This window comes from Ascaphus truei, chromosome 16, assembly GCF_040206685.1.
Source record: "Ascaphus truei isolate aAscTru1 chromosome 16, aAscTru1.hap1, whole genome shotgun sequence".
Classification (NCBI taxonomy): domain Eukaryota; kingdom Metazoa; phylum Chordata; class Amphibia; order Anura; family Ascaphidae; genus Ascaphus; species Ascaphus truei.
The window spans coordinates 25,001-50,355 of NC_134498.1; the positions used below are offsets into that span (position 1 = coordinate 25,001).

General features: G+C 43.7%; 1 protein-coding gene across 6 annotated transcripts in view; it reads left to right on the forward strand.

Moving 5' to 3' along the window:
- Window positions 1-1,007: 1,007 nt before the first annotated feature.
- NSDHL (NAD(P) dependent 3-beta-hydroxysteroid dehydrogenase NSDHL) overlaps window positions 1,008-25,355 on the forward strand; it is a 201,260-nt gene continuing 176,912 nt past the window's right edge. For 3 of the 6 annotated variants that reach the window (XM_075572677.1, XM_075572678.1, XM_075572681.1), the window contains exon 1: window positions 1,090-1,161. In XM_075572677.1, coding sequence (XP_075428792.1) covers window positions 1,105-1,161 — 57 coding nt within the window. In that variant the 5' untranslated portion in view covers window positions 1,090-1,104. Of the gene's footprint in view, window positions 1,162-1,791; window positions 1,994-25,355 lie in introns of those variants that run through there. The other 3 variants (XM_075572679.1, XM_075572682.1, XM_075572680.1) reach the window with 3 other exon arrangements.

A 25,355-nucleotide genomic window follows, 5' to 3' on the forward strand; every position in this document is an offset into this window, starting at 1 on the left:
TTGACGTGGCTCGCAAGCTTACAACGCTTTGGCCAAAGGGTTAAACTAAATGACCCTATTTCAAGAGAATATATAAGTATTTTACTGTGTATTTCTGTCATGTTGGATGTAGCATTGGGCTTCTCTGTCGTCTGTTGTATACATATGCCACGCTCAATTGCACTCCATTTTGACACATATACATATATATATTTTGTGGGGGCTCAGGGGTTCCCAAAAAGAGCTTGCTGGGGTTCTGTGTTTTGTCTACTATGTAACTATGAAAGAATGGACGGGGGGAAGGGGTGGAGAGAAAGTGGGTGATGGGGGGAGCAGAGAGACAGGGGAGGGGTGTAATTGGTGTTGTAATTTGTACTATAAATATAATTTTTTTATGTGTCCTGGTTTTTAGTTTTGTAAATCTTGTCACCCTAGGAATAAGCTGATAAGGGCCACACACCAGCCATTCTGGTTTCAATAAGATGGTCTTTTTAAGCCAGAACTCTGGCATTGTATTGTGTGTCTTTAGTTATATAGCGCCAAAAGTGTACTCGGCGCTTCACAAAGAATACAGCACAGGGAATTATAATACAATAAGCGCAGCAAAATCAGACAATAGGAAAGGCAGTCCCTTCCCTGAATAGCTCACAATCTAAGTGGTATGATGGGAGACTTACAGAGACAGCAGGTGAGGGAATAAGTGCTGTTGATTGCAATGCTTGTCCACAATGGGTTGTAGGAGTGACTGGGTGTGGGACAATAACTGAGTGCAGGCTATTGGGATGCTTGATTTGTGGGGCGAGTTTTAAGGTTAGTCAGTATTATATCAAAGTTAACACCATCTACAGATGGCAGGGAGTTGTGGGTGAGAGCAGGTGTGTATGTCTCAGTACAGGCTTGGGGTGAGATTCCTCCCCCTCACCCCCCCATTCCCCAGCAGCAGGAAGGAGTTGATAGAGGGTGTGAATAGATTGGTATGGTCACTGGTTGGGCTTAACCTTTAATATGCTAGCCAGGTTACCCGTACCATCACAAGCACTTCTTAGTAAATATTGCACCACAAGACTTATAACTTTTTATTAACGTTGTTTTTCAGGCAGAGCCTGTGCTCAAGTTCTTGCTGAGATGGCAACAAGATTACGACCAGTAAGTGTTCTCTTTAAGTACCTAACAGTTTGTAATGTAAGTGTTTTTGAGCAGCTGGTAATTTCTTTATTATGATATTGTTTTCAATTTTCTTCTTTTCCCTTTTAATATAATGAAACATGTTTAATTTAAAAAATAAAGTTAAAATCTTTTCCTAGAACAATTTTTGTGGTGTGGTTATGCTGCTCGACGGCTTAAAGCTGCTGTCTATTTGCTTATGTATAAAATTGGTAGTGTACGATCTGCTGATAGGTTTACCTTAACATGGTTGCAGGCTTCATATGTTTTGGCCACAATATTGAACGAAGACCCATACTTATGAAAAGAAATAATGATAGACACAAAGTAAATTATTTTTCATATTCAATGTGCATTGAGTCTCTTCTTGGTTTTACTGTTCTATATTTTAGGTCCCTTTCACTACAACTGGCACAATTGCATATGTAAATAGAACACTATGGGGCCGGGTAGGGTTGTGCGATATACCGATATACCGTGATAACTGAATCTCCTGGTGTGCTGATATGGGAGATTGCCCGTTTATCGCGATACTTCAAGATGCCAGTGCAGTGAGAGCAGCTTTTAAGCTGCCAATATGCTGGCTCATTGCCTCACTCTCCCTTAGTCCCCCCGCCCCCCCCCCTTTCCCTGCTTCTTAATGCTCTTTCCCTTAACCCCTACTCCAGGCTCACGATGGTGCCCATAAACCCTTTCCTCTCTTCCCTCTCCCCCCTCTCACTTTGGCCCTTAAACCTTTCCTCTCTCGGCCCTTAACACTTTCCTCTCTCCCTCCACTGAGACCAATAACACTTCAACCGCCGGGAACCCAGCATGCTTGCTAATGCAAGAAGCCTGATGGATAAAATGGGTGAGTTTAATAGCTACAAAGGAGCAGTATTATATAGGCATTACTGAAACATGGTGGGATGAAACACCGTTAATTTAGAGGGTTATTCCCTTTTACGGAAGGATCGAGCAAATAGAAGAAGAGGCGGAGTATATTTATGTTAAACCGGATCTAAAACCTATTATAAAGGAAGATGTTTATGAAGGGATTTATGAAAATGTAGAGACCTTGAGGCTAGAAATTAGCAGTGAAGGTAAGAATACAAAGCCAATGTTTATAGGGATATGCTATAAACCACCAAATATATGTGAGGAAGTCAAAATACGTTTGCAAATGGAGAAGGCATCAAAACTAGGTCATGTTTGCATAACGGGGAATTTTAATTATCCAGCAGATCGGGGCAATGAGATTAGCGTTACAACAAAAGGAATCAGGTTTTTGGTGGTGCTTAAAGACAATTATATGACCCAAATTTTGAAGGGCAATACTGGATTTGGCAATATCAAACAATGTACTGTCCCGGCCGAGCTGAGTCTCACAAAAGACGGGAACCGGCCGGGCACGTAACGGGTATTTCCCCGAAAGTTCCGTGCGCGCTCCCCGCACGTTCACCGGACGTTCCCGCACCTCAATAAGAAAGCACTATGGCGCTTTCTATTGAAAGCGCCCGAGGCGCTGGAAAACTGCCTTGAACCTTCCCGGTTCGCAGCGGGGTACTGCCGCGCGGCGCCCGCGGTTTTTTTAAACCGCGGTGCCAGCCGCTTTAGATTCAGCGGCGCCGCTACTGTAGAAGACATATCCAAATGTTCCTAAACTTGAATATTTGTTAACAGTGGTCAGAACATGGTCTCATTTAAAATAAATGGGTTGGGTTCAACAAAGACCTTCAACTTTAGAAAAGCAGATTTTTGTGTTCAAACATTTTATTAACTTTTTCAATTGTAGAACACATACAGTGTATGTACATGTTCCTTTCTTAGGCCTCGGGCATGCCGTGCAGCCGCAATGAGAGTAGCTTTAGCAGGGGCTCGCGCACGCTTCCACAAGCGTGCGGAAGCGTAGGTCTTAACCAAATTTTAGATTTTGCGCTCATGGGAGCGCAGGGCCGGTCACGTGAGCGGTTCGCCCAATGAGGGCGAACCAGCACCGTGACGTCACTGGCCCACCCCCCGACATGCCCGCTTTGCCTCAGCGCGCCTCCGCACGGCTGCTGCAACCCTGGACGCTGCCTAAGGCCTCGGCCAAGCTTCCCTCTGGCGTGCAGAGGCGCGCTGCGGCTCAGGGAAAGCGGGTGCTTTCCCTGCACGCCGTCAGGGGGCGGGCCGGGGGCGGGCCAGTGACGTCACGGGGCTGGTTTGCCCTCATTGGGCGAACCGCTCACCTGACCGGCCCTGCGCGCCGGTAAGCGGGGAAATTTTAAATTCTGGTAAGACCTACGCTTCAGCGAGCTTGCGGAAGCGTAGGCGAGCCTCTACTAAAGCCGCTCTAATTGTGGCTGTAGGGGCTCAGTGCTGAGCGGAAGCGCCTCAGCGCACCTCCGCCAGCAAGCAGGTAACATGGCCGAGGCCCCGCTGCCTCACGCTCTGCATGCAGGTGGCACGTTGAGAGGCAATTGACTGCTACCTGAGGTCCGTAGGGAGCGGGCGCGTGGTTTGTGGAGGGGGGGGGGGGGTATCTGTGGTTTGCGCGGAGGGCTACAGCGGGGGTCTCCTGGGCTGCAAGTGGGTGCAGCTCCCCCCCACACATGCTCTCTGTGCTGCTCACCCCTCCCCAGATCGGTCAGTCCATCCGTCCCGACACGCACACTACATGCGCAACACGCGCAACGCGCAACATACGCGCAACACACGCACATAAGCGAAATGCACGCGCAGCATACGCACAAACAGCCTGCGAGACGGGCACCGGAGGTGGGGAAAGAATGCTGCCACTGTGCAGATCAGACCTCCCTCCCGTAGCTCCAGACAACTCCCCAGCTCCTCTCCTCATTGGCTGACTGCTGCACCACGTGACACGCCGGCGCTGCAAACCTCCAGGAGCTTGCAGCTCCGGCAGGCTGACGCGTCACAGCACGCAGTCAGCCCTGTCGGAAGGCGGCAGCGGGGACCAGCACACTTGGGGTAAGAAGTTGGTGGCCCGCGTGCTCCGCCGATCGCAGCGGGGCCTCAGCCTTGGGCTGCGCTTTTAGTGACGGCGACAGTGATGCGACGTCGCGTCAAAACATGCATTGCCGCCATTGCGTGCGCTTATAGTAAGCACGGTGCGACAGAGCAATGGATTGGTCGCGATCGCTGGAAGTCATCTCAATTTGATTTTTCCAGCGACCGCAGCCTGCCGTCACCGTTGCCAACACTATAAGCGTAGCCTTAACCACCTCTCATTTCTACTAAAATATTACTAATGCAGTAAATTTTGTTGAATATTTTCTGTGGTTTCTTGTATACTGTTCCCACCATTGTAAAGTTATATCTATATCTTTGCATAACTCAACACAAACATAGAATTAGCAGGGAATGGAGGAGGGGGGGGGCAGCTACCTTACTATCTCGTTGTTAAACTTTATTTTTATATTATATAATCTGTGACGGGAGAGGGTAACCAGGCTACACAATAAAGGTGTAAGACCATCTGGTTACCCCTGAAAGTGTAGGACCAGGGATTATACATGTGAAAAATAATGTGACTCCTACTTTTCCTGTTTACATGTCCCTTTGCCCTAGAAACTGGAAACTTCTTGTGTATAAGTTTTATGTGGGATATTTGGGTCGAAATGCAATTATTTTGTTTCCCGGCGTGCAGGCACCATTTGCCTCTGGTGGCCCTGTGTTCCCCAGACTCCTGGTTTTCTCTTCCTTTGTATTTAGAAAGGTCCCCCAAATGGAGACTTGTTTGTTCTTACATTGATATTAATCCTTTTAATATATATTGTTACTTTGTACCAGAATGTTTCTATTTTTCCTGATCACCCTGGCAGCGCCAGTGCTGCTGGCATAGGAGCTGGGCTTGCTGCTGCAGTATTAATTGGTTTTGCCTGGCCTGCTTCTGCATGAATAGTTGCTGTTTGGCCTGTACGCACAAAATTTATTTAAAAAAACATATTTTTTTGATGTGACCCTTCACATGCAAGGGTCTCTCGGCATCCCACTTCAGACACCATACATTGCAGGGTCAATGCAACAACATGTGGGTTTCTTAGAATGGGCTTGTTTATTTAGCCTCAAAATATGGCTACAATAATTAATACAGCTTCTTTTCAGCATATGCAAACAAACAGAATTTTTTTAGTCCCGAGCAGGGCTTTGTCCTTTTCCCCAAAAGGGCTCTTTAAAGTCCAGAGTAGCAATAAGCAAACAGATATTACAGGAAAGACATACCCTTGTAGCAAGCAGTTTTCCTCTAGCGTTCCAGTCTTTTCATTGGTTCAGACAGCCCTGCATGTGTGTGCATGTCACAGGAGACCAATGCTTTTAACACAAAAATAGCTGCATCCTTTGATTTGAACAAACCGTGAGATAAAATGAATTGTGATTTATTTACACAAGAAACACACACCGCTTGAGTTACAAAATAATATGAATAAATACTTACTGGAATGGGGCAAAACGAAATAAAATGTCCACGGAACACAATTCACAAGAAAGTCTCTAGGCACCAATTCCCAGGAGCGGGGTTGGTAGGCAAATAGAGCCGTGCGACAGTCTTTGGCTAGGGGCGCTGCATGCAACCCCTGTTTCTCCTCCTAAAGTAAACTTTACATTCTGTCCTTGCAGGCTTCGTTCGCAAATCCTTAGTTCTAACGAACTCCTGAAGCGGGGTAAAATCCTTCGGTACAGCCGTAGCCCCTTTTATTCTCCAACATCTCCGATTTTTTTCGGGATTTTTTTCGAATGCCACGCACTTTACCGCCCTTCACCACGTTCGTGCCGCATTGTGACCGCATTCACACCCGCAGTTGATGTGTTTATTGATAATGGTTCGGATTTAATTGGTTGCAATTCTTCGCGTATCCGCCAGATGGCAGATATTCATGAATTGTAATGCGCATGCGCTTCAGTAATGTGTCGACTTGCAGGTGTTTAAAAGAATACAACAGTGGTCCATTGTAAATTGGCCCTTGGAAAATAGCTGAAGCGCTCAAATGCAGGTATATCTCAAAATGATAATAAGCCAGACCACTGTACCAGGGTACTAACAATTGATATAGTACCTATTGTGTCATATAATGGGTACTATCCTCCTGAAGACAGGTGGTGTGTGGTGCAACCCACTCACCATCAGTCTCATTGGCAGGTTCCCCTGAAAAATATACAAGTACTCACATCCTGGTAGGGCAGGCAGGCAGGCTGTGCAGCTACTCAATGCAATACAGGGAAAAGGGAGACCAAAAAGCGCAGCAGCACAAACGGAGCAGGAAGAACCCAGGACAAAAAATGATTAAAAGGGCACTTTAATGTGACAAAAGACCCATCCAACGCGTTTCGAACGTCACAGCGTTCTTTTTCAAGGATAAAACACAATGTGATAACATCCATTATATACCCTCTTACCTGTGGGCCGTTTCGCGCCAAAAATCGGAACCTGATGACGTCATAACAGAGCGACTCAGTGCCGATCTAAGGGCAAAAGGAAGTACCAAAGGCAGTGTGGCCATCTTGGATGTGGGCAAACATAGGAACACAATAACAAAGCTTTATTGACCATTCCAGCAGAACAAAATACATTGCTGCTAACTGGACAAGCATATTTAAATGAAATAAAGCTATATTAAACTAAACTAATGCTTAATAAAGGGTACTATTATATCAAGAAAAACATGAACAAGGTGGATTAAAAAACTAGCTGTGTTGCAACTAAGTTATATACAGAAAAAAAGTTAAAAATAAAAACCTCTAGACATGATTAAAAAAATGTGCAAGAAAAGTAAATTTAAAGACATATTACACATATATACTGCATAACACAGATTGTGTACCTAAATCATAGGAACCAGGGAAATACAACCATTATAAAATATGAAGTATTATCCACAAGATACATCAAAGAACAATTTAAGCTTACATATAGGCATAATATTTGCATGATAAGGCATAGGTTCAAAGGTTATAATGATAAGAATATAATGTCCAATATAATGACAATTGTCTTATTTAATCTGTATTACCAACTAATTACACCATAATATGTCTATCACAAAAATGTTTACAAAAAATGTGTTAGTTGCCAGTCAATGTTCAAGCCCATAGAGAAGCGCGTTTGGAGAGTGAAGATCCAATACGCCTCCCTAGAGCCCTTAAGGTCAGGATGTTAGAGCACTTAAGGCTCATAAAATTGAGAGACACTAATCATCCAGTCTCAAAACATTTCACTGAATGTGGTCAGGGAGGAATTAATAATTTTTCCTTTTTGGGGATTGAATCAGTTATTTCTAAATCTAGAGGAGGTGATCATATCAACCTTCTGGACCGTAGGGAGGCGTATTGGATCTTCACTCTCCAAACGCGCTTCCCTATGGGCTTGAACATTGACTGGCAACTAACACATTTTTTGTAAACATTTTTGTGATAGACGTATTATGGTGTAATTAGTTGGTAATACAGATTAAATAAGACAATTGTCATTATATTGGACATTATATTCTTATCATTATAACCTTTGAACCTATGCCTTATCATGCAAATATTATGCCTATATGTAAGCTTAAATTGTTCTTTGATGTATCTTGTGGATAATACTTCATATTTTATAATGGTTGTATTTCCCTGGTTCCTATGATTTAGGTACACAATCTGTGTTATGCAGTATATATGTGTAATATGTCTTTAAATTTACTTTTCTTGCACATTTTTTTAATCATGTCTAGAGGTTTTTATTTTTAACTTTTTCTGTATACAGGCATACCCCGCTTTAAGTACACTCACTTTAAGTACACTCGCGAGTAAGTACATATCACCCAATAGGCAAACGGCAGCTCACGCATGCGCCTGTCAGCACATCCTGAACAGCAATACCGGCTCCCTACCTGTACCAAAGCTGTGCGCAAGCAGGGAGACTATAGAGCCTGTTACAAATGCGTTATTTACATCAGTTATGCACGTATATAACGATTGCAGTACAGTACATGCATCGATAAGTGGGAAAAGGTAGTGCTTCACTTTAAGTACATTTTCGCTTTGCATACATTTTCCGGTCCCATTGCGTACGTTAATGCGGGGTATACCTGTATAACTTAGTTGCAACACAGCTAGTTTTTTAATCCACCTTGTTCATGTTTTTCTTGATATAATAGTACCCTTTATTAAGCATTAGTTTAGTTTAATATAGCTTTATTTCGTTTAAATATGCTTGTCCAGTTAGCAGCAATGTATTTTGTTCTGCTGGAATGGTCAATAAAGCTTTGTTATTGTGTTCCTATGTTTGCCCACATCCAAGATGGCCACACTGCCTTTGGTACTTCCTTTTGCCCTTAGATCGGCACTGAGTCGCTCTGTTATGACGTCATCAGGTTCCGATTTTTGGCGCGAAACGGCCCACAGGTAAGAGGGTATATAATGGATGTTATCACATTTTGTTTTATCCTTGAAAAAGAACGCTGTGACGTTCGAAACGCGTTGGATGGGTCTTTTGTCACATTAAAGTGCCCTTTTTAATCATTTTTTGTCCTGGGTTCTTCCTGCTCCGTTTGTGCTGGTGCGCTTTTTGGTCTCCCTTTTCCCTAAATTGGCATTGGGACTGAAGGAAGAAGTTTCAATAATGTATCAATTTAGGCTTTTCATATTAAAAAATACAAGCACAGTGTCTGGTCTTGTTTTATTGTCCCGACATGAGTGCACAACTGCAGTCCTTGTTCCAAAAACCCGACAGAATGTACGCTTTTTTAATATGGGCCACGATTAATACAACAGATAATAAGATGGCAAAAGTTGTTCAAATTTATCAGTATTTATCAAGCAATAAGGAAAAAGTTATGTAGCGATCCATGTTTTTTTTTTTTTTTGTATTGATCCCGATGTTATTGGAGGGTATTGGTGTGTATCACCGGATTTTTCCCGTATCTATGATCATGGAGACTGCAAAAGGCGAAAGGTCATGTTAAAACCAACTAAGAAACGTCAGTCGCTGGCAAGCAATGCACCAGCACCGGCTTCAAATAACGGTCCGACCGTCAGTGAAAACCTGGTGACCGACAACCCTTGCTGTCTGTCCCCGCCCGGATACCTGCAGCCTGAGCCGGATTTCGCGTACAGATTCCAGCAAGCTTGCATGTACCTAAGCGATTTCCAGCCTCATCAGCTGACTACAGGTGCAGTAGTCCCGCTGTCAACTACGTGTATGATCAAGAATACGGGACTGGCAGTGGCTCGGCGCCAGCTGATTGGCAAAGTCTATGGTGAGTAATGTTGCCGTATTTTATTCTGTTTTTGAAATATCAATATTAATACACAGTCAAGCGATTCTCCTGTAAGCAATATCATTGGCTGAGCAGCCTGCCTCTACAGTAGATACTGAACAATTGGTGGAACGCTAGGCTCATGCGCATTGGAACCTTCTTGAATCGCATATGCGTGTCATCAAATCAACAGTAGGCGCATGTGAACAGGAGACGCCCCCCGAGAGAATTATTGGTGGGACTGACCGTGGGAACTTCTTTAGGGGACTGACTGACCATTACAGTAAAACTTTTACTTTTTTTTTTTTTTGTTCCTCAGAAAAGAAAACTTTGTCATCTCATGCGGAAAACGGCAAATGGAGGGATTTCGATGGATAATATCGCTTTGTGTTACAATGCCTGCAAATTGCTGAATCTGATTAAAAAAAAATATGTACCGGAGTCTACAGTTTAGTGGCCGTTGTTATTGATTAGGATAGAATACCTAAAACAGTTTGCTGTTGTTTTCAGACCGTATACAATACTTTTTTTTTTATATATACTGTAAAATAAACCAGAGAAAATAAAAAGTATGCATGTATTCTACATGTATTCCAGTACATATGTGTACTCTATACCCGTACAGCATGTATTGTTTTAATACTCTTGTGATGTACTGTACAGTGCTGAGCATGCAAGTACAGAAAGTCAAAACATGTACAGCACAATAGTATGGCGTTGTTAAAAAAAATTCTTTATTCATAAAATTTAAAAAACGCAACATCTCCTTTATTAAAGTTCAGAAAGTGAAAACATTTACAGTAGGATGGTGTACAGAACAGTCAGTCAGGCCTGCACAACTCCAGTCCTCGAGGGCCGCAAACAGGCCCAGTTTTCAGGATAACCTTGAAAAACGGGCCTGTTTGCGGCCCTCGGGGACTGGAATTGTGCAGGTCTTGTGTGTACAGTAAGTAAAAACATTTCTTTATTAATAAAAGTTAAAACACGCAACATCTCCTTTATTAAAGTACAGAAAGTCAAAACATTTACAAAAAATAAACAGTTGAACAGTCACGCAAATTCGATCACCACCAGATTGTCCTTCCAGGGCCGATGCCTTGTATGGCGCAAAATGCCATTAATGGAGTCTCAAACGATTCTCATTAAAGGATCTGAAATTGAAAAATAGCACCGCAATTCCTCCACAATAGTCCTTAAATTTTCAGGAAGCGCCCTTTTTTCGCGATTTCCTTCGTAGTTTACATTGTAGACCCACCCGCAGTACACCAATTAGGACACGTGGTGCTTTAAAAATTAACATGCCATACTTGTGGGGTAAACCAGCACTCATCCCCCTATACTTCTCCCTGAGTGCCGGTGGCAGCTCGCGCAGGATGATGTCGGGCACCGTATCGATGCAAGCGTATGTAGGTTGGGTTCTGGGAGCGGGTGTTCTTCTGTGAGCGGGTGTGCTTGTGGCGGGGGCAACAGTAGGTTGGCTGGGAGGAAGCTTTCCTCCTGTCTTGGTCGCCGTAGTCTCCTGGCGTGGTCTTGACGGGGTTGTCATGTTATCCTCCTCCTCAACGGCATACATGTACACATTCTTCTGGTGAAGGGGGTGCGCTTTGTGTTGGAAGGCGGTCGAAGGACCCATTCATCACATCCATGCCACCCTCATGCTCTGGCGTCGGGGATACAGGGGCATGAACACCAAGCAAATTATGTATCCACGCTATGTCAGTCTCTATCTTCTCCATCCGTCGATCCATCTTCTGCATCCGTTGATGCATATTTAGCATGGTTTCTAAAAGCAGATATATCTTTACCAGCAAAGTAGAGTTCCCGGGGATATCTACACTTAACCCATTCAGCACGCGGTCTAACGATCTGGTTCTTGTGCATGGCGTGCTGTGGACATCTGGCTGGATGGGTGCTACAGAGGATGAGACGGGGGTTCCCTGGAGAGAAGCGGCAGCATCGTCGAAGAAGGATGGAGGATGTGACCTGTGGATTTCCGGGCGAGAAGCGGCAGTCGTCTAAGCGTAATGGAGAAAGTGACCCGTGGATTTCAGGGACACCAGCGGCAGCGTTTTCGAAGAGCAGTGGAGAAGATGGGCTGTGGGTTTCCGGGAGAGCAGCGGCAGAGTTGTCGAAGCGTAATCAAGGAAGGGGCCTGCGGGTTCGATGGGTTGGCTGCCATTTGTTTTGCGTTTTGTACATCACCGAATTTCTTCTTGACATAATAAGGCTTACGTGTATTAAAACCCTTAGCCTTTGGGGTCAGCAGAAGGTTTTCTTTATTAGCCTTAGCCTGTCGCTTTGGCCTTGGCTTGGAAACGGTTGCCGCCTTTTGCTTTTTCTGTTTGATAGGCACGGCAGAGGCGAGTGGCTTCTTGCATCGGTAGATTCGGGGTTGATCCATGAAAGCAGATGGCACAATTCAGTATCTGGACAAGGGCAAGTTCAGATACAGATCGAGTGGGAGGCTATGCAAGTGTGTAACCTTTTATGCATGGCGACGAGGAACAGGTGTTAAAAGTGGGCATACTCTGTGAGTCATTAACGTATAAATACACCATCCATTTTGTGGATTCACTGCACATTGAATACACCGACTAAACATCGAATATACATTCTGGTGTTTGTATTTCTTTCTACTCGCAGCAATGCCTGTTAAAAAGATTTCAAAGGATCTCAGCCTGAGAATTAAGGAGATGTACACGAGCGGACAACGAATTGCAGATATCCAACGCTGGTTAGCTGCTTCTGTCCTCGTTGTGCCATCAACCACCGTGTGCTATCATGCACGCAGAAAAAAAAAAACAACGCACGAGGACACCAACGGTAACTAACGCGTAAGTATATTTATATAACTATATAATACAGTATCTTTTATTATTTATATTGCTGCATATTAATAAAACTATATAGTATAGATCTATCTAATTTTATACTATTTTTACTGTAAATGATGTGTTGTACTTGTGGCCTACTGCACTGTAACTTACCGGATTGTTGTTTTTCTGTACACTGTAGGGAGACAACTCTTCTGGTCGAGAAAATAAGTGAAGAGAATGATTAGAAAAGTGCATTAAGGGTCAAATACACTCTGCAGGAAAATCACAATCTCACTGTATCCGAGACCAGCATAAAAAAGTTGAGACGCAGAATTGGATGGAAATATGGACGTGTGAGGTTAGTACAGGACAGTACAGGGGGTAAAATGTTGTTTAAGAAACTGTACTGTACCTATAAAATTACTCATTGTCATTACAAAGCGTACCCTATGATAAGGGACGTTAAAAAGATCAAGAGAGTGGTCCAGGCCCAGGCATGGATCGACAGTGGAGAAACTTTCCAGGATTGCATCTTCACTGACGAGTCTACTGTTTCGCTGGTGAGATTTGCCACCTTTGCATTCCACAAAAAAGGTCGCATATCTATGAAGCCGCGTCCAAAACACCCAGTGAAGATGCATGTGTGGGGTGCCATCTCTAGGCGTGGACCAGGATGCATCGTCATCTTTGAAGGTACAGTAAAATGTATGTCACACGCTTTTGCCTTATGCACTATACTGTACTAGTGTGCAGTTTTTTGAGCACTTTTTTCTTTTCTTGTTCTAGGAATCATGAATAAAGCTTTTTTCCAAGAGAAAATTGTGCCTGAGATTGTGGAATACATCACACGTGAGTTCCCAGATGGTCACCGTTTCTACCAGGACAACGATCCGAAGCACAGCGCATATCCTTGAGCGCGGTATCAACTGGGTGAAGATGCCAGCGGAGTAAGTGCGGTAACCGTGTCTCATTTTTTCCCACTGTTTTTACTGTGTACTGTATCTCTTTAGCTAATTGTCCTTTTTTTCCCCCTCCCTCCAATGACAGATCGCCAGACTTCAATCTCGAAATGGTCTGGCATCAGCTGAAGGACCATATCCGAAAAGTCGTGAAACCCTCCAAAAAGGATGAGTTGGCGCAAGGCATACTGAGTTTTTGGAACGATGTACTCACGGTGGAACGATGCAATAAATATATTGACCATATTGTGACTGTGTTGCCCATTGTGATCGTGCGTAATGGGCAAGCATCAGGAAGGTAGTATGGTATAGTACTGTACTGTAGTATTGTAAGTACAGTATGATACAGGTAAGTATGGCACAGATTTTTTCTTTCCGAGTAGTCAGAGTATACAGTAGTTCCAGTATAGACTAGTTTGACAGTACTAACTGCATACTGTTGTCCAATATGGAGTAGCTATACAGTACACAATGCCATAATATGCACCTAACTGCTCAATTTTTTTATTTCCTGAGAGCAGCACCAGCTAGCTGGTTGTGAAGTATTTAACAGAAGTTACAGTATATAAGTTCCAGTGTAGACTAGTTTGACAGTACTATACAGCACACAATGCCATAATACAGTATGCACATAACTGCACTAATTTTTTGTTTTCTTGTCTTTTCAGAAAAAAAGGATGGACTGGGGGTTAGGGGGGTTATCGTGTAAAGTCTGAACTGTTTGTACAGTTAAGTGTACAGTATCTAAACTGCAGTCATGATGTACACAAAACCTCATCTCTCAATGAACTACTGTACTGTACACAGAATGAGGAAGAAGATAAAGATGAAAAAAATTATATTATTTTATATATTATATATTATTAATTCATATTATCAATGTGCATTATTCATGATTATCCACCGGCCTTCAATTTTCATCTGACAGAAGAACTGAATAAAGACTGCATTTTGTATTATTCATGATTATTTGTATATTTGTATTTTTTGTTCCTAATAAAATAAATTTTTCTTTACATTCATGATAATCATAATCATTGACAACCCCCCCCACACACACACCTACACCAAAGAAAAAGAATGACAAAAAGTGGTAATTTACTACATCAACAACATGAATCAGATAATGTTTTTTTTTAACTCAATTTCACAGTGCTGTGCAAATCAGATTTACATATCAAATTCGGGAAGGGATTATCGCAAGCGTTACCGTAAACAACGCCTCAAAGGGTTGGGGGGGTGGATGGGTGAGTCATGCGCAGTAATCATCAGTTACCTCTGTAATCCTCTTTGGGATGGGAGCTGACTCAAAGCCAACAATAGGAAAATTAGGCACGCAGGCGCAGAGAGGTGATGCTCGGCTAGGGATGGACAATTTAAAAACACAATGGCAAGCTTTAGAAACGGAATGGCTCTGGAGAGGTGTCTGTCGATAAGAGGTTCAAATCCTTGAGCGAGCCTTGTGTGTGTGCGTGGGGGAGGGGGGTACAGGGTACAGCTGCATGAAGGATTAGCTGTACTGCAGTTCAAAGAAATGGCATATTTTCAAAAGGCAGGTCATCATAATAATTTGATCCCTATACCCCCAAATGCATAAAAAGCACACAAATCAACCATGTGCAGTCAAACGCACAGTGTCTCAGTCAAAAGCTACAGCACAGATTGAATATCGTAATATCAAGATGGTTTAGGCAGGCTTGTGGAGAAAATAAAAATGAGGAAAAAAAATATTATTTTCTTTTTGGTCACTCTTGAACTTTGCAAGCAAGCAGTGGTGAAGTTACAGATGCATGTGCAGTAATCATCAGCTATCAAGCGGGAATGTGATTGAAACCAGAAAGACACACATTCAAAGGAATGGTGTGGGAGAGGTGTACTGTACTGTAGATAAGATAAGTTGAAATACTGCAGTGCAGTAAATTATCCTGTGTTTGTGCGAGCGAGGGGAGAGCGCTGTATATGCCGAAATGTGATACTGTTACAGTACACGCCTTTGTGTTTCAACAATTTTCAAATGAGACATACAGCACTGCACATGCATGTATAAATATGCAAATTTACAATTACTGCGCGCGCACATGCAGACTGTGTACTGACATAGGTTGAACTGCTAAAGTATTAGACTTTGAAGGCAACAGCTTGCGAACACACCCCTGAGTTTTTAGACAGTATTGCAGACAACGCTAATAAAATGCTAATATTACGAACGTTAAAATACTGCGGTTATCAGAGTTGCGCCGCTACTGCCTTACTAGGATAAAGACGGCCGCCACTGTACAATGGAATAGTCCTTACCTACCGCACAATGTATCTTAGATGAGTCTACCGTCCCCATTGACTGCACAGACTTTTAAAACCATTCAAAGCCTATCTGTACTATGTGCAGCCAATCTCAGCGTGGGAACCAAATCTCCACCCGATTGCAGAGTTGCCCACAGTTCTTGCAGCCGGGCAAAAGGCTTCATGGTATGCCAAGGGTCATGCGCTAACATCACACCTGAGCTGCTTAGCATACCTGACCAAGCTCCATACTCTGGCAGCAGAATGTCTACCTCTGTCCCGGACATTTGGCAGGCAAGCCTGTTTACATTTACGTCCCTTCCCTTCACACTTTAAAGTGTCGGTACCTTTTTTAAGTCCAGACTTCCCTAGACATTCTGGAGTCATCTCAGCGTGATGTCCCTGAAGTCTTCACTTCAGTTTATGCATGACTCACTGGCCTGAATAGCCGGTCATATAATGTACTTGTGCATCCCCAATGTAGCCGCTGCCCTGCCTGTCGGAATGTTAATTTCCTCCCTCTCTTAATTTTAATACACCAAAAGAGGGGGACTTTCATTCACTATTTTCTATAAAAGTTAATAACAAGGAAAACATTACGGATTAATGTTGGGTCCCCAGCAGCATTCACACCAAATTTCACAGCGCTGGCATACTCCTAGCCTAAGTTAGCTCCCTCCGGCAGGCATTTTAAAACCCATTTTCCCCTTTTGTGGTTTGGCAGTGAAACATTGTTGCAATACTCGGGACTAATACCTAACCGCGACCGCACTCCTACAATATAACTTAGTATAATGATGTGGTGATTGTGGTTGCAACACTCAGAACTGATCCATACTATGACCGCACTCATACAATGTAGCTTATAATGGGTGTGGTCCCCTTATTCCTGGTGGGACACACACAGACAATTCTAACGCATTTACAGGCTTGCAGCCAGCAGTGGGCTGCAGAGCTGACACTTCACATTTACAATATGAATCGGGAACCCTGTTACATGACTTATACATGTGTGGTCCCCTTATACTTAGCGGGGGGGGGGGGCACAGACTGTTCTAACACAATTACAGGGTTGCAGCCATTAGTGGGCTGCAGAGCTGACATTTTACATTTACCCACTATGACTCGGGAACCCTGTTACATGGCTTATACAGTTGATACATAGCATTACTCTCGTCCCCTTATCCCTGGGGGGGAGAGACACAGGCATTTTGAATACATTTGCAGTATTACCACCTTTGCTGGGTTGCAGAGCTAACACTATACAATTCCCAATCTGGTTCAATGGCACCCAACCAGGCCAAATACCTTTTATTAATGGCCTAGGTTCCCCTTCACTGTCACAGTGCAGCCTGGGTTTTTAAAGCCCTTAAAGCTGCAATTCAGGCTCCCTTTTTTTTTTTTTTCGTTTTTTTTTTTTTTTAACTTCAATAGTTTAATGTGGGCAATTTCTACTTACCTAAAAAACTGCATAGCTGTCGGCCAATTTATTCTCCGTCTAGCGACATTTTTAAATATGGGGAATGTAAATCGTTGCTATAGGAACAAGCATGCTTGTTAAAATAGAATTCAAGAAAATTCGTCTTTCAAAGTTTTTTTTATTAAAACAGAAAAATGCTAAAAGTATTTTTTCTTACTACAGAACTGATTTATTAAAAAAACAAAACAGATGCAGGATATTGCCTGAACTGCAGCTTTAAACAAGGCAACTGGGACCTGACCAGTTAACGAGACCTTTTCCCAGCTGAATATTAACCCAGTCACTGCTGCACTGCAGACCTAAACATAGGTCTGCCAGGCATAGGGCTACTGTCTTCTATTCATTCTGTTACAGGGACAGTATAAGAGAACAAAATTACAGGGCAACACGGTAATGTACAATTTTAGACCTAAGAGCTGACACTCAGCCCTTGCCATATGGTTTACGGAGTAACCAGTTTGGCGAGAAAAGGGTTAACCAGGCTTATAATAAAGGTCAAGCCCACTTGGTGACCTGTGTTTTCGGGTCCTAGAATGTCAGCTCTTGGGCCCGAGCATTGTGTATGCATTACTGTGACTGTGTGCAAAATATGAGACAACTGCCATTTTTGTGCTTTACCATGTCCAGAGATGCTGTTACCGGGAGATTTTCAGGAGATAAGTTTCAGGGTGGGTTTGCCGGAGAAAGTTGTTACAAATTGTGGCTAGATAACGGGGTTCCCAAGTTACTCTATGAGTTACCCCATAAATGTATCTGGGAATCAAGTGAGATTCTCGGATAAATGGAAGCCCAATGCTCAAGACAGACCCCCATCCTGAAAAAGTTCTTGCAACTCACCCCTAGGATGACCTGCTTCAGCATAATCCAGAAAAAGGTAATATGAGGCACAGGGTTGCCTGGTATAGAGGAAGTTTGTTTTATTAACATGGGGACACAAGGGGTCTATGTATGTTCCCACACTCCAGTCAGGTATAAGACTGAGGTTTGCTTTATTAAAATAAGAGGTTTAGGTTTGTAGTGGTTTAAAATGTTTAAACTTTATGCATTCCATAAGACAGTTTCTGTTGTCCTGCAGAAACTCAGAGTGGGCTTATGGCTAATAGTTCAAAAGAGACATTTGTCCTAGAAGTGTTTAAACCTTTTGTTGACACTTAGTGTGTGAGTCCTATGCTTTGAAATGCTTAGCAAGAAAATGTGATATTTTCAGTTCAGAGGCAGCCTCAAAGGCAGGGTTAACCTCTTGTTAGCAGGAAAGACTAAATAATTTGTAGCCCTTTTGTGCTAATTGAAGCCCCAATATCCTTAGATCAAAAGGGTCCCTTTGGCCTAGCTAGACTGAGCGGCATTCAGGATGGCATATGCTAAGTGGCAAGTGGCCAGTGGGGGCAAGATGACATTTTTATTGCACATGCTCTCTCCCTATTGTGATGTCAGGAGACATGAAACTGGCAAACTGTGTGAGTGGCCAGGGATAAAATTCCCACGCAGTGATTCGCTGCAGACTGACAGGATGGACTTTTGGGAGTTTTTATAAAGTCATACAGTCAGTCAGAGAGTTACACTGGCGACACACTTTATTCGAGCTCGGCTAGTCCCACGAATTCGGGTATACCCGGGTGTATTGAGGTTTGTGACTGTTTTCTACCCGAGTGCATTGAGGTTTTTTCCAGGCAGGGATTGAAGCATTTTATTCCCGCTGGCTGCAATACTGCACAGTATATATATATATATATATATACTGCATTACAATTCATGAATTTATGCCATCTGGTAGACACGCGATGCATTGCAGCCTATTAAATCCTAATCATTATCATTTAACAGATCAGCCGCCTGTCAGCCAGGCATGAACCCAGGCTGGGAAGGCAAACGCAACGGGGCTTGTCAGAGGTGAGGAGCGGCGCATTCCAGGTATCTGCCAGGTACATACTGGGTATTTGCTCGAATAAAGTGTGTCGGTGCAGTAGTTCCATCAGATCCATCTAAGTTTTTCATGAGTTCCGTCAGTTCCATCTTGTGTGATTCACCTTAGACTCAGTCCCATTTGAGAAGTTTCACCTCTGAGTAAATCGCCTAAATTCTTCAGAGGCTAAGTCACCAGAATCCAACAGCAAGAGGCCACAGAAAGGATGAGTGGCCGGGAATTATTTCGCTGTGTGTTTGCAACTGGAAAAGATTAGTTTTGTTATCCCAGTTTCCAAAGTAAGTGTGTCTTTTTCCTGTAATTTGTGTAACATAGTTGTGTACGTTCGTTATATGAATAAATTAAATTTATTTTTATCTCTCTGCTTTTCTCAATCAATGATCCTGGTAATTAAGTCTTAATAAGCTTGGTCTACCGTAACAACCAGCTGGGCGTGACCTTTATTAATGAAGGCCGACTACCCCGTATCGTCACAATTGGGAGTAGTGTCAAGCTTGTACCCAGCTATTTTTTAGTTTTCTGTGTTCGGAATCAATCAAGTGTGTTTCCTGCGGGAAAGTTACTTTTACTTTTAAAATCTGCAAGTGTTTTAGAATTTTCTTTCTCTTAATTGGTGAATTTATTCTACCCTTGTTCCATGATATAAATCTGGTTTTAAACATTATTCCCAACTATCTCTTTGATTTTTGGAGGAAGATAACTTCTTCCTATGTTTTGACCATTTCAGTAATTCTTCTAGTTTCGTTGCTACCTGGGAAGGGGATGGAAGATAAACAGGGAAAACAATACACAAAACCAATACAACAAATTGGGCAGCATTACTGCGTCCATTTCTACTTGTATTGTATTGTATGTCTTTATTTATATAGCGCCATTAATGCACATAGCGCTTCACAGTAATACATGTGGTAATCGAATAAATAACAGATAATATAAATAACAGATCATGGGAATAAGTGCTTTAGACATAAACATAACATTAAGGAAGAGGAGTCCCTGCCCCGAGGAGCTTACAATCTAATTGGTAGGTAGGGAGAACGTACAGAGACAGTAGGAGGGAGTTCTGGTAAGTGCGTCTGCAGGGGGCCAAGCTTTATGTATCATGTGTTCTTAATGTTCACAGTGCTATTCATATGCTTCTTTAAGCAAGTGTGTCTTAAGGTGGGTCTTATAGGTGGATAGAGAGGGTGCTAGTCAGGTACTGAGGGGAAGGGCATTCCAGAGGTGTGGGGCAGTAAGTGAAAAAGGTTTAAGGCGGGAGGGGGCTTTAGATACAAAGGGGGTAGAAAGAAGACATCCTTGAGCAGAATGCAAGAGTCGGGATGGTGCATAGCGAGAAATTAGGGCTGAGATGTAAGGAGGGGCAGAAGAGTGTAAAGCTTTAAAAGTGAGGAGAAGAATGGAGTGTGAGATGCGGGATTTGATTGGAAGCCAGGAGAGGGATTTCAGGAGGGGAGATGCTGAGACAGATCTAGGAAAGAGTAGAGTGATTCTGGCAGCAGCATTTAGGATAGATTGTAGGGGAGACAGGTGAGAGGCAGGAAGGCCGGACAGCAGGAGGTTACAGTAATCAAGACGGGAGAGAATGAGGGCCTGAGTCAGAGTTTTAGCAGTCGAGCAACAGAGGAAAGGGCGTATCTTTGTTATATTGCGGAGGAAAAAGCGACAAGTTTTAGAAATGTTTTGAATGTGAGGGGCGAATGTGAGAGAGGAGTCGAGTGTGACCCCTAGGCAGCGTGCTTGGGCTACTGGGTGAATGATCGTAGTTCCAACAGTAATGTGGAAGGAGGTAGTAGGGCCAGGTTTGGGAGGAAGTATGAGGAGCTCTGTTTTAGCCATGTTGAGTTTAAGGCGACGGAGGGCCATCCAGGATGATATAGCAGAGAGACATTCAGAAACTTTAGTCTGTATAGCAGGTGTAAGGTCGGGTGTTGAAAAGTATATTTGTGTGTCGTCAGCATAGAGGTGATATTTAATCCCAAAAGATGTTATTAGGTCACCTAGAGAGAGTGTATACAGAGAAAAGAGAAGAGGTCCCAGGACAGAGCCCTGGGGTACCCCCACAGAGAGATCAATAGAGGAGGAGGAGGTGTTAGCAGAAGAGACACTGAAAGTACGATGGGAGAGGTAGGATGAGATCCAGGATAGAGCTTTGTTCCGAATACCAAGAGTATGGAGAATGTGAAGGAGAAGAGGGTGATCCACAGTATCAAATGCTGCAGAGAGGTCGAGTAATATGAGCAGTGTGTAATGACCTCTGTCTTTGGCAGCATGGAGGTCGTCAGTTATTTTAGTGAGGGCTGTTTCCGTGGAGTGAGCAGTGCGGAAGCCAGATTGTAGAGGGTCTAGGAGAGAATAGGTGTTGAGAAAATGGAGCAAGCGAGAGAATACAAGATGTTCAAGGAGTTTAGAGGCAAAAGGCAGGAGGGAGACAGGTCGATAGTTAGAAAGACAGGTAGGGTCAAGCTTGCTGTTTTTGAGTAATGGTATGACTGTTGCATGTTTGAAGGAGGATGGAAAGTTTCTAGAGCAGAGGGAGGAGTTAAAAATGTGTGTGAGCGTAGGGATTATAGTAGGAGCAAGAGGTTTTAGGAGATGGGAGGGAATGGGGTCAAGAGGGCAAATGGTAGAGGGAGAAGAGGCGATCAACAGCGACACATCCTCCTCTGAGACAGTGGAAAAAGAGTCAAGGAAGGCAGGAGGAGAGTTAGGAAGAGGTGTAGGATGGGAAGAAGAAACAGAGGGGATGTTCTGACGTATGGATTCCACCTTTTCCTTAAAATAGTCAGCAAAGTCCTGAGCGGAGATGGAGGAAGGAGAGGCAGCTGACATTTTACACAACCAATGACATCAATTTCTATTTGAATTTGTTCCTTAAAGCCACCACCTATGACCATTAACTATTTTCTTAACCTTTCTATCTTTAACATTTTAGATATATAACCACTGACGGCATACTAGGGAGTATCTAGCACGAAGTACCACACGTTTGTCCCGTCTTATCTTTGTATACGGTCTCTGTGCTCTTTCACTCATTGCATCCGATAGTGGGGCTTTTTCTGTACTGTTCTGTGATGTGGCGGGCAGTGACAATGCTGTTATCTCACTGTCACAATAGCTTGTGCAGGGTTATAATATACACAACATCACTGGGTTGAATTGAATGCGACTAAGATACTGCTGCGGCACAGTTTATTCGAGCATTTGCCCGTTCTGTGCCGCAGCAGTAGCCTGGCGCGCGCCCGAGTGTGACGGGCGCGCGCCGAAGCAGCGGAAGAGCGCCCTCCGATCGGGGCGCTCTCCCTACCGCTGCCGGGTCCGCCGGGTCCCCCGGAACCCCCTGCCGCTGTCCCGCGATCGCGGGACACCAGGGCTCCCTCGGGGAGCCCCTGGACACGCGTGCAGGGGGCGCACGCTCCCGATGACGCGTGACCGCGCGTCTATGACGCGCGGCACGCCGAGGGGCGGCCACTAGCAAGCCGGGAAATCTCCCGGCTTGCGGTACCGGCCACACTCGAATAAAGTGTGTCGGTAGTGTATAATAAAGAAAGTTTATTCCTTGAAAAAGGTGAGCACACAGAATATACAAATAACACACAGGATAGATACACTTACTTTGGGGAATGGGCAATGAAGCAATCAGGATCTGGATTGGCAATTCATCAGGCAATCGGGTATCATTCAGATATGTAACGAAGACACTGGGCATAGGACTTACACTCGTTTTATATGGGATTTCATCCCTATACCCTAACTTTGGGTGTCAGGTATTGGTTAACAATCACCTGCACCCAATGACCCTTTGCCAGCTAACGTGGGAAGCACTTTGATACCTGCCCCCAGTTAACTGGCACATGTGCACAATTCCTTACTTTGGGTCTCATTTTCTTAACCCCACAATAAAGAATTGGTGCCTGAGTCTGCCAGAAGAGGATCTGAACAGGAAAACCTTTGTCTGCAAGTGTGATTTATACCACCTACAGAACTACTCAAGACCTGCTCTTCTTCGCCCTAGCATATACAATCAGGGTGGGGGAGAATTTGATCAGGGGTCTTGTTGTAGACATAGTGTAGCCCCCTGACCATTAACATACTGCAGGGGCTAGTAGGTTTCCCGGGCTTTATGCTAGACATAAAATACACTTTTTCTACCAATACATATCTATTAAAATCTATTCGGCTGGCCCGAGTGGGCTACAAATTGCCAGACCCTCATGCCAGAGGGGATTCTACATAGTGGCCAATTTTCAGCTCGCTGGAACCCACCGAACCGCAGTTACAGAAATACACTTTAAACAGACGATTGGAAATTGCATTTCTCTGCCATTGAAGTCAATGGCAGAATCACATTTTAACCATTGACCCATACTCCGTTCTGTTGATCGGAGAGGGCTGGAATTTGTTAAGCAATCATGCCGGCGCAGTGACTACATGCTGGCCAAATCTCAGCCCTCTGGTCCTTACAGAACCGGAGATCTGGGTTTACACTTTTCACACTCTTGGAATTGGCGTTAAAACGCCATGCGGCTTTTCTCCGCCATTGCGGGCAATGGGGAGACCCTCATGGCTGGCGCGACCCTTTCTCGACGTCATTGACTGTCGGACCCTGTTGGGGTTGAGTAAGGGGGTCCCCTTGAGCTAGGGGCAAAAAGAATTAACCCGCTAGCTGCCCTAGGACCGGAGATACCATTTTTAATATGAATGAACTTGGCTGTGACAAAGTTCCCATGCCACTTGAGTGATCAAAGCTTTTTATTGAAATTGTATCCGCTTCTGCGGTTTTGCGGTCTGGCTGGCTGCCAGCTCGTCTCTGGAGATCGGCCTCGAGGAATCCCCATTGAAATGCATTACTTCATTCACTTTCAATGGGGAAGCTCCACTCCTCCTCTCGGGCAGGTCTTCTCAGGTATTGGGCCCAAATCGGTGAAATCGCCATAGGATTACATGGGGCTCCAATGGCGATCTATGGAGATACTGCAAAATGGAGACTGAAAAGGCGGGAAAGGGAACAAAGGGCCATAAACCCAAAAAATACCATTAACCCTTTCCATCCCGACCGGATCCCAGTGTATGTGTTGGTGCAAACACTGGAAAATACACATTTACTTGGGGACACACATTTTGTGCTGAAGATGGGGCATAAAAACCGTATTGAACATCATTCCAGTTAACCCCTCGCCTCCCATACAAGGGTAGGGGGTGGCCAGCTGGGGTGTAACCCCTTTATTACCGGGCCAAACCCCCTCCCCTGCTACACTCATTGGATCGCTTCTTCCACAATGTCTTTCGTCCATTTTTCTGCTTCTCTAGGCAGTTTGTAGTTCTTAGTGCCTTGTTCGAAGAATATTTTCAATCTGGCCAGGTATATCAAAGTGAACTTCACTTTATTCTTAAAGTGTATCAGATATATGAAAACTATTTTCTCACTTTTCTACCTCCGCCGGGAAATCTTGAAAAATCAACAGTTTTTTTACTGTCCAAATAGAGTTGTGGCACCTTCCAGAACTGTCTCAATATCTTTAGTTTGTCCTGGAAATTAAGCAGTTTGAAAATAACTGGGTGTGCATACCCCTTTTCTCTAGGTTGTCCAATTCGATGCGCTCTCTATTTGCAGTGTAGCAGTTTTTCTTCTAATCCCAGGAGACTGGGTAATTCAATATTGATGAATTTTAGTAAATGTTCTTCCATTATATTCTCTGATAAACCAATTAGTCTTAGGTTGTTCCGCCTTGATCTATTCTCTAGATCCTCTATTTTTATATGTAAATATGTTTGTTCATACATGTCTTTGACCAGTTTTTATAGTATTTCAACATCAGATGATATTATATTAATTGCCGCTTCAGTTTGCATCATTTGTGATGTTATCTGTGCCATATGATCTTTTACTTCCTTTATTGCATCTTTAACTTTGTCTGTATGTGTCACAAATAGTGATTCCATAAATTCTCTTACTGTGGCAGCTAATTCTTCTTTTGTGAATGTAATACCACTATAGTTATGCTTTTTGCCACTTTTGTCACCTTCTGGCTCACTTTCTCTCCTCTGTCTCATTGTTCCTCCCTTGGGTCCCTGTTTTTTGTGTGATGTATTTTTTTTTTTTTTTTGCTGCTGCAATGCTTGTGTTTTTAGAGAGAATTCTGCATTCCACTTTCTCCCCTCACCTTCTCTGTAATCCTACTGCATGTGTCTCTTCTTCTCCAGCCCACCTCTGCCCCCTTTGCTGCTCTTCTCTGTATTCAGACTTCCCCTGAGCTTGTCAGCTGTGAACATCCTGTTTCCTCCTCAGTTTCTGCATACTCGGCCCTGCTCCGTGTCTCAGACTGTTTTTCTCCTCTGCTGCCCTTGCCTGCTGGAGTACCTGTTGCACCAGCCATCTTGGAATCCTGGTGCTTTTTCTCAGTCTTTATTCCTTGAAGCATTGCTGTCTTGGGGTGGGTAAGGAACTTCTCCATGCAGTTTCTTTTAGTTGCTGGGGGGGGGGGGGGTTTGCCTCTTGTTTTTTTTTCCAAAGTTTTTTTGCTCTGATTTTCGGTG